General features: G+C 36.1%; 1 protein-coding gene across 1 annotated transcript; it reads left to right on the top strand.

Moving 5' to 3' along the window:
* Positions 1–3,223: 3,223 nt before the first annotated feature.
* LOC140862940 (uncharacterized) lies at positions 3,224–3,817 on the top strand. Its single transcript, XM_073265973.1, has 2 exons — positions 3,224–3,414; positions 3,478–3,817. The coding sequence occupies exons 1-2, from the start codon at positions 3,224–3,226 to the stop codon at positions 3,815–3,817; spliced, it is 531 nt and encodes a 176-aa protein (XP_073122074.1).
* The last annotated feature ends 10,765 nt before the right edge of the window (positions 3,818–14,582 follow it).

The following is a 14,582-nucleotide window of genomic DNA, read 5'->3' as shown; positions in this document are numbered from 1 at the left end:
TTGGATTAAACGTTCATTATTTTCAATCGTTGAAAATTCGAGAGAAATTTATAAAATAAATAGAAGTGTTCCATTTATTTTAGAAACTTTAAAATCATTGAACTTGAATTGTTCAAGCCCAAGTGAGAGTTAATGGACTTGAATTTTTTCAAGCTCATTATGCATTGGACCTTGTATGACAAGTCCATTAGATTGTGATCCATATGAAATGCAAAGTCTTACAAGAGAATAGCCCCAAAATGTTGTAGTATGCAGATTTTTGTGGTCTTCCAACTTGCCACATGTTTTGCATTAATGTTTGGGAAACAAACTCACATGCATTCTCTATTATTGATGGACAACTCTTTCAATGACATTAAAAGAGTGTTTCCCATGTTGGTTGATGTATATGACACTTCTGATTGTTCAATATAATCAACACAATCAAAACACTCCAAAAAGGAGCATCTCTTGAAAGAAGAACAAGTGCAGAAAACTGTTTTGTGTTCTTGTCCTTCTTATCCCATTCTCTTCGAAAATTTCTTTGGCTTTTCTAGTGCAAAACCATAGAGGAAACTCTAATCTAGTAGTGGGCTTGATTTGAAGAATAATCCAAGTGAATCAAGCCAAGAACAAAGCATAACATCACAACATAGCTGCTGGAATTTTGGTGTAGAAAACTTTTCAGATTGTGTAGTTGTTTTGCTTAAGGATTAGGAGATACTTCAAGAGCTTATTCTTTTGTGAATAAGTTGGTGTCCATCAAAAGTGATTGTCACTTGCAGGATTAGGAGACACTTCAAGAGCTTATTCTTTTGTGAATAAGTTGGTGTCCATCACAAGTGATTGTCACTTGAAGGTATAAGCTTAATCCCTCTTTTATTTTTATAAGTTGCACAAACCATACACATGTTCAAGTAAGCTTCAACTATGAAAACCAGAAATTGTTTCTGAAAGTTTTTTTTTCTTCCGCTGCCTTTGCTTGATCTTGAGCATACAAGAGCTTTTTGGGAATGTCCTAACATGTATATCCTTTAGTGGTGTCAGAGCTGTAAGGATCCCTTGGTGTATGGTTTGTGGAAGCAAGCTAAACATCACTCACTTGCACAAGCATACATTCTGAAATTTCTGCTGTCAAATGAACCTATTGTCATGTTGTTTCCTTTTGAATTCGGTTTTATGGTGTTGGACAACTATGGACCACTTTGATGACATTAAATACAACCTAACATGCTGTTAAGATGTTAATAAGCAAGTATAGGTGATGGAGGAGTCATGAAAACAACCTAAACTTCCAAACAAAAATCTGTTTTTGTTGTGCAGAAAAATCTTTGCACTTCCTTGCACTTGATTTCGGTTTTAAGGTTATGAGGGTATGTTGGATTGACTCTCCTCATGCTAAAACACCATTGAAAATTTCTATAGAACACTTAAGTGTTCAACCAACAGATCCATTTGCATTGAAAGTCAATGAAACAAAATGATATGCCATAGAAACACATGAATGTCATTTGCTAAATATTTGAGTTGTTATGGAAGGAATGAGGTTGTGAACTTCATCATTCATGAACAACTTTAATATATGGTAGATCTACTATCAAAGAGTGATGTTTACACTCTAATGGGTTGGTTGATAGATATGCAAAAAGAAAATAATGTAATACAACAAGCCAAAACACAACAACAAGCAAATTATAGTTGCTGAATTTTTTTTTTCAAACTTTTTAAAAATGTTGTTGCCTTGTTTATGCTTGGTTAATATATTATTGTTCTTGTGATGGTGTATTTGGCAATAATTATTGTTGAATGGTTCAACAATTCATTGAAGCAATGGATAGAACGATACGATCGTATGACATCCGGTTTGGGTTAAAACGTTTATGCCCGTAGAACTTGACATCAAGTGTTTTTGAAAAATATGATTTTTCAAAATTAATCACATATAAATCAATTTAAAATTAATTAAATTGTTTAATTAATTTTTGATTTGATGTGTGATGTTTAATCAAATTAGATTTGATTAACAATAATATTTTTGTGCAAATTTTTGTGAAATAGTTTCACATGAGTGATATTATACTTGATTCTAATAATTAAATTGGATTTAATTATTCGGTAATATATATGATATTATTATTATTATTATACCATGGATGATCGAGAGCCATGACCAATGTTCTAGGTAAATGCTATCATTTTTTTTTCATTCGGTTTTGTAATAATGAATTATCATTACATAATGAGCTTGTTTTATGGCTCAATCCCCACCCCTTGTGATGTATCCCTTTATGTGCCATGGAATTTTTAATGTACGACATTAGAAATAGTGGAAGCTCGAAGGCGATGGAAATAATGATCAAGATTGAAGACCGAAGATATGTAAAATAAATTAAACAATGTAATAGAATTGCATTGCATACCTACATTACCTAGGGTATGACCTAGATCCTTGTCTCGGTAAAACAAGGATCGACATAGCTCTCGGTGATCGATCATCCTAAATATTTATGATATATATGCGATATATATAGTAAATTAGTATGTATGTTATACTATAACAAAATTGCATGAATCCGGCAACATACTACAAACATGGCACGATTTTGAAATGTTCAAAAGATGAGATAAATTTTAAAAATAAAATCCCTTATTTTGAATACAATTCAAAATTTATATCAAGACCATTAAAGGGAAAATTAAATTGCTTAATAATTCCTGCCTTCCATCAACAGTGGTTGCATGATGAACGCTACCCATGGTCAGGTCTAGCTCATATTATTGGGGAGACTTGGACATCGGAAAGATGTGACCTCCACTGACATACGTGATGTGAGTTAAGTAGAACTCCCATGACTTCGGCTCATATTATTGGGGGATCTTATGGGACCATCCACAGTAACTCAAATTGATGGGTATGTCTGACATTAAATTTATATGAGGCGTCATATTATTGGGCCATATATAATCATGAGGCGAATAACATGAAGGTTACATTGGATGTAATTGGAAACTACCTTTGGGAATTGAGATCGGCTGATATTATTCAGGGATCAAAATTAGTCAAGTGGACTTCATGTTCTCACTGAGAAAATATGATTTCTCGTTTTCATTAAAGGGTGGTGAAAATGTCAAAAATAGTAGGAGTGTAATTCATAAAATAAAAGACCATATTTTATGTCTTATTAAATTGATTAAATAATCAGTAACATTTTATTTGTTTCCATTTTCAGTTAAAATTTTGAATATGGCTAATCGCAATCCATTATCTGTTATCCTCGATACAAAAAAACTTACTGGACCAAATTACTCTGATTGGCTAAGAAACCTAAAAATCGTGCTTGCGTCGGATAAGTTAACATATGTACTAACAAAAGCACCTCCAAAAGAGGTGGCTAAGGACATCAGCCCTGATGAGCTGAAGAAGCTTGAGACGTGGTGGGACCATGATCTTAAAGCTAAGTGCTATATGTTGGCTTCAATGTCAAATTAATTACAAAGGCGATTTGAGAATGATGTGAATGCTGCTGACATTCACCTACACCTACAAGATTTGTATGGTGCACAAACAAGAGCTGAAAGGTTCACAACTGTAAAAGCACTCATGACTGCACGTATGCGAGAAGGGACTTCGGTTCATGAGCATGGTGTCCGCATGATTGGGTATATTGAGCGATTGGTAAGCCTTGACATGGTACTTCCCCATGAGCTTTTAGTTGACGTCCTGCTATTGTCTTTACCAAATTCATTTGATGGGTTTGTGGTAAACTTCAACATGAATAAGATTGAGGCCACCTTTGAAAAGTTGGTCAACATGCTTACTTCATTGAAGAAACCATGAAAAAGGAGAAACCAGTTCTCCTAGTTGGCTCTTCGTCTCGTGCGAAGAAATGGACTAAAGGAAAGGGCAAGAAGCGTTCTGCTCCAACCCGAAAAAACAAACCCAATAAAAAGAGTCTGTTGAATGCTCCCAAAACCGACAAGAAAGACGATGTTTGTTTTCACTGCAAACAACCTGGGCATTGGATGCGCAATTGCAGGGATTACCTTGCTCAAAAACGTTCTGAAAAGGGTATGTTCTACATAGAAATAAATGTCTTGATTAATACTTCTTCTTGGGTATTGGATATCGGCTGTGGTTTTCATCTATGCAATGATTTGCAGGTGATGACAAGAAGCAAGCGACTCAGGGAAAGTGAGACTTTCTTGAGGATGGGCAATGGAGCAAGAGTTGCCGCAAAAGCTAAAGGGGATGTTTATTTAGTGTTGAATAATAACTTTAAGTTGTATCTTAAAGATGTTTTGTATGTTCCTGATCTTGTGAAAAACATTATATCCATTCCTATGTTAGATAGAGATGGATTTGTTTGTACATTTGCAAAAGGGTTTTGCAATATTTACAAAAATGAATGTTTAATTGCAAATGGGGAATTTAGAAAATGATCTTTACAACTTGAAAATCAAAGAGATACCGATAAATAATATGCAATTAAATGAATCAACAACATCAAAACGAAAGGTTAATAGTCTCAACCCAGCACACTTATGGCATGCTAGACTAGGTCATATTTCCCCAACAAGAATGTCAAAGCTAGTGGGAGTTGGCATGTATGACATGTCAAATATAAACTCCTTACAAACTTGTGAATCATGTCTGAAAGGAAAAATGACTAAGTTACCATTTAATGGTAAAGTCGAATGTGCACATGATCTGTTGGATTTGATTCATACAGATGTGTGTGGTCCACTTGGTATTGGTACTAAGTATGGACAGACTTACTTCATTACCTTTACCGATGATTACTCAAGGTACGGATATGTGTATTTGATGAAATACAAGTCTGAATCATTTGAAATGTTCAAAAAATTCAGAAATGAAGTAGAGAAGCAACTTGGTAAAAATATTAAAACTCTTTGATCTGATCAAGGTGGAGAATATTTGAGTACTGAGTTTCTAGACTATCTAAAAGATAATGGGATTATTTCTCAGTTGACTCCTCCTGGCACACCACAACTTAATGGTGTTGCAGAACGACGAAATAGAACATTGATGGACATGGTCCGATCAATGATGAGTTTCACTGAGTTGCCTTCTTCGTTTTGGGGCTATGCGCTTGAAACAACTGTAATGTTATTTAAAAATGTACATACTAAAGCAGTGAATAAGACACCATATGAAATATGAAAAGGAAAGGTTCCTAAATATTCATATCTGAAGGTATGGGGGTGTCTTGCTTATGTAAAGCAGGAAGTGGGGAATAAATTGGATAGTCGATCCATTTTATGCTACTTCATAGGGTATCCAAAGAATTCTATTGGATATTATTTCTATTATCCTAAAGAAACAAAGGTGTTTGTTTCTAGGAATGCCACCTTCCTCGAGAAGGAATTTCTATTGGATAGAAATGGAAATATAGTAGAGCTTGAAGAGGTTCAAGCACAACCCACTAAAGATCTTACACCCCAACAACCAATACCTGAGATACACGTACCTAGAAGATCCGAAAGGACTTCAAGACCACCTATAAGATATGATATTCTTCTTGAAGGTGATCAGGTTGGACCTGAAGTTGGATGTGATCCAAGAACTTTTAAGGAAGCTATTTCTGATGTTGATGCATCCCAATGGCTTGAAGCTATGCAATCAGAGTTTGACTCGATGCATTCCAATCAAGTTTGGACTTTAGTAGATCCTCCTGATGGAATCGTTCCTATAGGTTGCAAATGGATTTACAAAAGGAAACTTGGAGCGGATGGGAAGGTACAAACCTTCAAAGCTCGCTTGGTGGCAAAAGGTTTTACTCAAAGGCCAGACATTGACTATGAGGAAACTTTTTCACCGGTAGCAATGTTCAAGTCTATTAGGATACTACTTGTCATAACAGCATGGTATGACTATGAAATATGACAGATGGATGTGAAGACAACATTTCTTAATGGCAACATTAAGGAAGAGATTTACATGTCTCAACCTGAAGGATTCACAACCATAGGAAGTGAGCATAAGTTATGCAAACTTCAGAGATCTATTTATGGTATCAAACAGGCATCAAGAAGTTGGAACTTAAGATTTGATGACACAATCAAAGAGTTTGGTTTTGTTAAAAATCCTGAAGAACCATGTGTGTATAAAAAGGTTAACAGTAATGCAGTGACATTTTTAGTAATTTATGTTGATGACATTCTTCTCATTGAGAATGATGTAGGAATGTTGCAATCAACTAAAGTGTGGTTATCCAGTAAATTCTTGATGAAAGATATGGGTGAAGCATCCTATATTTTGGGCATAAAGATCTATAGAGATAGATCAAAGAGGATGTTGGGTTTGACCCAATCCACCTATATAGATACCATACTGAGAAGGTTCTCTATGGAAGAATCCAAGAGAGGACATCTACCAATGTGTCATAGAATTTATCTATCTAAGTCAATGTGCCCTAAAAGTGACGAGGAGATGGAGATGATGACATGCGTACCGTACACATCAGCCATTGGTAGTGTCATGTATAATATGATTTCAACAAGGCCTGATGTTGCATTTGCTCTGAGTGTCACAAGCAGATATCAGGAAAACCCTGGTCCAATGCATTGGAAAGCTGTGAAAGATATTCTGAAGTACTTGCGAAGGACTAAGAATATGTTCATGGTATACATGGGAGGAGAATTGAAATTGGAAGGCTATAATGATCTAGCTTACAAATAGATGTGGATGATTCGAAATCAACCTTTGGTTTTGTATTTATTCTTAATGGTGGCACTGTCTCTTGGAAGAGTTCCAAGCAAGACACCGTGGCGGATTCCACTACTGAGGCAGAATACATAGCAGCATCGGATGCATCAAAGGAGGCAGTTTGGATGAGGAATTTTGTTCAAGAGTTGGGCGTCATTCCTTGTGCTGTTGATCCAGTACCGGTTTACTACGACAACACTGGTGTCGTTGCCCAAGCAAAGGAACCCAGATCTCATCACAGATCCAAACATATACTGAGGAAGTTCCACATCATACGGGAGATTGTGGGAAGAGGAGACATCATTGTCAAGAGGATAGCCTCTGCAGATAACCTTGTTGATCCGCTTACCAAGCCCCTGCCAGGACCATTGTTCGAAAAATATCGCGAATCAATGGGTTTAAAACTAATGAGTAGTTGGCATTAGGGCAAGTGGGAGAGTATTACAGTGGGTGCCCATAAGACCAACTTTTGGCAAGACATTATTGACTCTATGTAAAAACAATCTTTATTTAATACAATTTATCTTCTATATATATGGCAATCTTTATCTCTATACTCATGCAAGCTGCATTGATAAAGACCTTGAATATATTATAGTGCATGAAAGATGAGACATCATTGGATGGTAGTAATGAAACACATCTTTATTCCACTGTATATTCTAAACATAGTTCATAGTTGATTAAGCCATCCAAAAGAAGGATAAGGGTCGCTTAAGATTGAGACAATCATCTGTGATGTGGAGTACCATGTTTGTAACACCCGTAAATTTTAATACGTAAATTCGCATGCATAATTAGGGAAAATAATTATTTAAAAATTTATATTTGGGTTAAATGACATTTATGTGTTATTATGTGAATTATATGCATGATTTAAATTTATTTTATCATTTAACCCGCAGTTATTGTATTTTTTTTAGCTTTTTGAGAATTTTATTGAGTTGATCGCGTAGACGGGACCGTGGACGGACGAGATACCAACTTTTGAGCCAAAAATATTTTATGAGTTTTATGGGCCTTAAAATATTATTTTAAGGTAGTTTTGTCAAAAAAAATTTAGTATTTATTTATATATTTATTTAAGGGTTGATTTTTAGACAAAATAAGTCATTTTAATGACTTTTATTAAATTTTAAAAATCCTCTAAATTATTATTTCGGGATTTTTGGTTTATTATCAGATTAATAGGTTGGGTTGGAGTTTTTAAATATTTATTTAGGCATGATTTTATCCTATATTAGTTATTATCCTAATTTAATTATAATTATCAAATTTTAAAAACAAAAACCTATCCTACCCTACCCTAACCCCACTCAGCCGACAACCCCTTTCCTCCACCTCTTTCCTCACGTTTCAACAGAAGAAAACAACCTCCATAGCCGATTTCTTCAAGAAAAATTTAGAGTCTTTCGTAGATTCGTCGTCCCGGAGCCGTACACGCGATAGAAGCTTCGATTTAAATCAAAGGCATGTTTAATTCTTCATTTCAACACCATATAAGCTATGTACACTTTTTTCTGTCAGATTCATACGTTTTGCACTGATCTTTGTGATTTCATAAGAGATTGTTGGAATTTTTATTGAAGAGTAACCTCACGTTTTCCATGTTGTATGTCATTGTCTCACGTTTTTCTTGCCATGGGAGGGTCCAGCCGGTGGTCAGGCATGTAGGGGCTTGTGTGAGGGTCTCTAGGGTCTGGTAGGCTGAGTGGTTCGAACCAAGAAGGGGCAGAAACGAAGCTGGGCTAGCTGGAGTGGCTTGTGGCGCACAGGTTAGGGTTCATGGAAAAACATGTCGTTCTCCACCTATGGGGCACGACTTGGACTGAGTCTGGGCAGGTTAGATTCGCCCAGATGTTGTCCAAGTTAGGTAGGCGTGGCTCCGGCCAAGGGTGGCCGGAGTAGGCGAGATCATTGAAAGAATGGGACCTGCTACAGTAGGCTCGCGAGCTGGGGGTTTGGTTGGATTCAGCTGTCATGAACGTGCCATGTAGGGCTTGACTCGGGGCAGGGCCTGGTCAGGGCTGACCTCTTGGACCCTGGGGAGGTCCAGGTGGCAGCGCTCCGGCCAGTGGCGGCCGGAGCAGGGAGTATGAAGGAGAGGAACGGGGGCTGCCAGAATTTGCATGAGAGAAGGAGCTAGGCTTGGGGGTGCAGATTTCCGGCAGCTGGGCACGTACTGGGTCGGGTCTTTGGGGTCCGGGTCGGGTCTGGGGTGTCATGGGTTGGGTCAGTAGGGTCCGGAACCGGGTTAGGTGGGTCGGGCTTGGGTATTTTAATTTTAATTAATTAAGAGTTTAGTTGGTTTTTGGGCTTTAATAATTAGTTAGAAAATTATTTGGGCCTCCAAATAATTTTATTTGGGCCTTAAATAATTATTTGAGTTAGCCCAATGATTTTTTTTGGGCTTGGGAGCTCATAGGAAATTTTGGGCCAGTCTGTGAAATTTTGGGCCAGTCTAGAGATTTATTAGATTTAATTAAGTTATTTGAGCTTAATAATTTTATTTAGGCCCAGTTAACTTTAATTAAATTATTTGGGTTAAGTTATGATTTTTGGGCTTAGTTTAAGTTAATGAGTTTAAATGTTTTATTTAGGCACATTTATGATTAATGACTTTTAATTAAAATTTATTTGCTATTAGGCTTTTATTTAAGTTTAATGGGCTTAGAGTGAGTGATCAGCAGTCTGAACAAACCATGAAAATTTACTAAGTCCGAAATATATATTTAATTTATTTTATGCATGAAGTTTATTTTAAGTATAATTATATTTATTATTAAAATTAATTAAATATATATTACGGACATATTTTAAGTGCATGCATACATGAAATATTTTATGATGAATTTATGATTAAGAATTGGGCATGAAAAATATTTTTATGGAAATTAAAGTGGTGTGACAGCACAGAGGTGGTTTACCACCGGCACAGAGGTAGTTTTACTACCGGCATAGAAGTGGTTTTACCACTGGCACAGAGGTAGTTTACTACCAGCATAGAGGTGATTAATCACCGTCACGTACGATGGTTCTTAGATTGATCAGTCGACACAGTTATTAGTCACATTTCATGGATATGACCATACTCAGTTTTTATAATTATGGCATGCTCAATTATGTTATGTATGATTAGTTATGATATATGTACGACTGATGATGAATAATTTTTATGATGCATTATTTTAAGATCATGCATGCATGTCCACGTAAGTTATATGTATTAGTATGATTATGTGATGCATTATTTTAACCCTCGTTATAAAGGATTAGACATGTTGAGCCTCTAGGCTCACTACGCTTATATGGTGCAGGTGAGTGTGATGGTGTCTATGTAGCTCCTACCAGTGGCGAGGACGTATGAGCGAGCATGGCAGTGGCCCCGTGACCGTCGCATGGAAGAGTTATTATTATTTTGAGATACTTTATTAGGGCTTTTAAAACATGTTTCAAAGTTTTAATTTTGATTATTTCCGTAAGCATGAGTTTGAATTTTGGGTTACAGATTTTTATTTATTAAGGAGTTTTTATTTATTTAAGTTATTTTTAAAAGAATTTATTTTTTAGTATTATTTCTAAAGTTTATACATATATGTATGGGCTTATATGTATAATATTATTTTTAGTATTATAAAAAAAAATATTCCGCATTTATTAGTAGTAGGCGTTTCAATTGGTATCAGAGCGCGGTCCTTGGAGGGTGTCCTACTGCCACGTGAAGCTCAGAAATCCCACTACCGGTCTGTAAGTTTTAATTGTTTTCTTATTATTTGTAAGGAACATATGTAATGATTTAAGATTTTCATGTTAGTAAAGTTTTAAAATACTTAGTTATGCATTGCGATTTACGTTACTTTGGGATAATGAAACTTGAGAACTAGATAAGTAATCGTGGAGTTAGTAAACTAGAATTTTGAGGGACTTCGTTATTAGAATTTGATCAGTCGAATTTCGAGGACGAAATTCAATTAAGGGGGGAGAATTGTAACACCCGGAAATTTTAATACGTAAATTCGCATGCATAATTAGGGAAAATAATTATTTAAAAATTTATATTTGGGTTAAATCATATTTATGTGTTATTATGTGAATTATATGCATGATTTAAATTTATTTTATCATTTAACCCGCAGTTATTGTATTTTTTTTTTAGCTTTTTGAGAATTTTATTGAGTTGATCGCGTAAACGGGACCGTGGACGGACGAGATACCAACTTTTGAACCAAAAATATTTTATGAGTTTTATGAGCCTTAAAATATTATTTTAAGGTAGTTTTGTCAAAAAAAATTTAGTATTTATTTATATATTTATTTAAGGGTTGATTTTTAGACAAAATAAGTCATTTTAATGACTTATTAAATTTTAAAAATCCTCTAAATTATTATTTCGGGATTTTTGGTTTATTATCAGATTAATAGGTTGGGTTGGAGTTTTTAAATATTTATTTAGGTATAATTTTATCCTATATTAGTTATTATCCTAATTTAATTATAATTATCAAATTTTAAAAACAAAAACCTATCCTACCCTACCCTAACCCCACTCAGCCGACAACCCCTTTCCTCCACCTCTTTCCTCACGTTTCAACAGAAGCAAACAACCTCCATAGCCGATTTCTTCAAGAAAAATTTAGAGTTTTTCGTAGATTCGTCGTCCCGGAGCCGTACACGCGATAGAAGCTTCGATTTAAATCAAAGGCATGTTTAATTCTTCCTTTCAACACCATATAAGCTATGTACACTTTTTTCTGTCAGATTCATACGTTTTGCACTGATCTTTGTGATTTCATAAGAGATTGTTGGAATTTTTATTGAAGAGTAACCTCACGTTTTCCATGTTGTATGTCATTGTCTCACGTTTTTCTTGCCATGGGAGGGTCCAGCCGGTGGTCAAGCGTGTAGGGGCTTGTGTAAGGGTCTCTAGGGTCTGGTAGGCTGAGTGGTTTGAACCAAGAAGGGGCAGAAACAAAGCTGGGCTAGCTGGAGTGTCTTGTGGCGCACAGGTTAGGGTTTCATGGAAGAACATGTCGTTCTCCACCTGTGGGGCACGACTTGGGCTGAGTTTGGGCAGGTTCGATTCGCCCAGATGTTGTCCAAGTTAGGTAGGCGTGGCTCCGGCCAAGGGTGGCCGGAGTAGGCGGGATCATCGAAAGAATGGGACCTGCTACAGTAGGCTCGCGAGCTGGGGGTTTGGTTGGATTCAGCTATCATGAACGTGCCATGTAGGGCATGACTTGGGGCAGGGCCTGGTCAGGGCTGACCTCTTGGACCCTGGGGAGGTCTAGGTGGTGGCGCTCCGGCTAGTGGCGGCCGGAGCAGGGAGTAAGAAGGAGAGGAACGGGGGCTGCCAGAATTTGCATGAGAGAAGGAGCTAGGATTGGGGGTGCAGATTTCGGGCAGCTGGGCATGTACTGGGTCGGGTCTTGGGGGTCCGGGTCGGGTCTGGGGTGTCATGGGTTGGGTCAGTAGGGTCCGGGTCCAGGTCCGGGTTAGGTGGGCCGGGCTTGGGTATTTTAATTTTAATTAATTAAGAGTTTAGTTGGTTTTTGGGCTTTAATAATTAATTAGAAAATTATTTGGGCCTCCAAATAATTTTATTTGGGCCTTAAATAATTATTTGAGTTAGCCCAATGATTTTTTTTGGGCTTGGGAGCTCATAGGAAATTTTGGGCCAGTCTGTAAAATTTTGGGCCAGTCTAGTGATTTATTAGATTTAATTAAGTTATTTGAGCTTAATAATTTTATATAGGCCCAGTTAACTTTAATTAAATTATTTGGGTTAAGTTATGATTTTTGGGCTTAGTTTAAGTTAATGAGTTTAAATGTTTTATTTAGGCCCATTTATGATTAATGACTTTTAATTAAGAATTTATTTGCTATTGGGCTTTTATTTAAGTTTAATGGGCTTAGAGTGAGTGATCAGCAGTCTGGACCAACCCATGAAAATTTACGAAGTCCGAAATATATATTTAATTTATTTTATGCATGAAGTTTATTTTAAGTATAATTATATTTATTATTAAAATTAATTAAATATATATTATGGACATATTTTAAGTGCATGCATACATGAAATATTTTATGATGAATTTATGATTAAGAATTGGGCATGAAAAATATTTTTATGGAAATTGAAGTGGTGTGACAACACAGAGGTGGTTTACCACCGGCACAGAGGTAGTTTTACTACCGGCATAGAAGTGGTTTTACCACTGGCACAGAGGTAGTTTACTACCAGCATAGAGGTGATTAATCACCGCCACGTACGATGGTTCTTAGACTGATCAGTCGACACAGTTATTAGTCACATTCATGGATATGACCATACTCAGTTTTTATAATTATGACATGCTCAATTATGTTATGTATGATTAGTTATGATGTATGTACGACTGATGATGAATAATTTTTATGATGCATTATTTTAAGATCATGCATGCATGTCCACGTAAGTTATATGTATTAGTATGATTATGTGATGCATTATTTTAACCCTCGTTATAAAGGATTAGACATGTTGAGCCTCTAGGCTCACTACGCTTATATGGTGCAGGTGAGTGTGATGGTGTCTATGTAGCTCCTAGCGGTGGCGAGGACGTATGAGCGAGCATGGCAGTGGCCCCGTGACCGTCGCATGGAAGAGTTATTATTATTTTGAGATACTTTATTAGGGCTTTTAAAACATGTTTCAAAGTTTTAATTTTGATTATTCCGTAAGCATGAGTTTGAATTTTGGGTTACAGATTTTTATTTATTAAGGAGTTTTTATTTATTTAAGTTATTTTTAAAAGAATTTATTTTTTAGTATTATTTCTAAAGTTTATACATATATGTATGGGCGTATATGTATAATATTATTTTTAGTATTATAAAAAAAATATTCCGCATTTATTAGTAGTAGGCGTTTCAACGTTTCATTGGTAATGGACATAGGATGTTTGAAGCATACAGATGATGACACATAGGATGTGTTCATAGAACTACCCTTGTAGGACTTTTCAAGTAGTTATCAGTTTTTCGAGTAGATGAAGTCCTGATTATGTTTGTACACTATTAGTCCTTATGAGCCGGGACAACACTAGGCTCTATGTACTAATACTACACTTTGATCATCTTACTGGCTCCAGGAGAGCACCACAGTGGTATGGTTGGGTGTAGCTATGACATACATGAGAGTCAGTGGTTGTCGTCGGATATTCACCACACATTTGAGAAATGTGGATCCTATATGATTTGATGAAATGATAGTGTATTCAGTCTCTGGCCAGAGAATGATATATGCTTTAGGGAAATGGTTTCTCTAGTTGCATATACAATACCACTATGCATTATCCAAGATGATATAATATAGTTATTGAATCATAAGCAACTCTCGATATACCAATGGTTGCTGATTCGATCGGGATATATGAGATGAAGGGATCGTACTGTACGCTAACCATAATCCACTGGTTCTTGCAGGCACTATTAGTGACACCTAGGGAATCATGGGGTGATGTTGCTAGGCGCTCATACCATGATTCGATGGGTCTAACAAAAATTTTTATGACGTTCAATAATCAATAGTTGACTATTGAATGGGGCAAGAAGGGTAAGTCCGCATAATGAATAAATGTTATTCCGAATCACAAAGGTTGTGAACCCATGGCTAGTTGTATCCCTGAACCATTGAGGGTCACACAATTACTAGATTAGAGAATCCCGTTGAGATAGTTAAATTTAATTGTTGAATTTAACGGCCAACGTTTAATTGGATTAAACGTTCATTATTTTCAATCGTTAAAAATTCGAGAGAAACTTATAAAATAAATCGAAGTGTTCCATTTATTTTAGAAACTTTAAAATCATTGAACTTGAATTGTTCAAGCCCAAG

This window comes from Henckelia pumila, chromosome 1, assembly GCF_033568475.1.
Source record: "Henckelia pumila isolate YLH828 chromosome 1, ASM3356847v2, whole genome shotgun sequence".
NCBI lineage: Eukaryota > Viridiplantae > Streptophyta > Magnoliopsida > Lamiales > Gesneriaceae > Henckelia > Henckelia pumila.
Note: the sequence above shows the minus strand (reverse complement) of the source record. Positions and strands in the feature narration are given on the sequence as shown.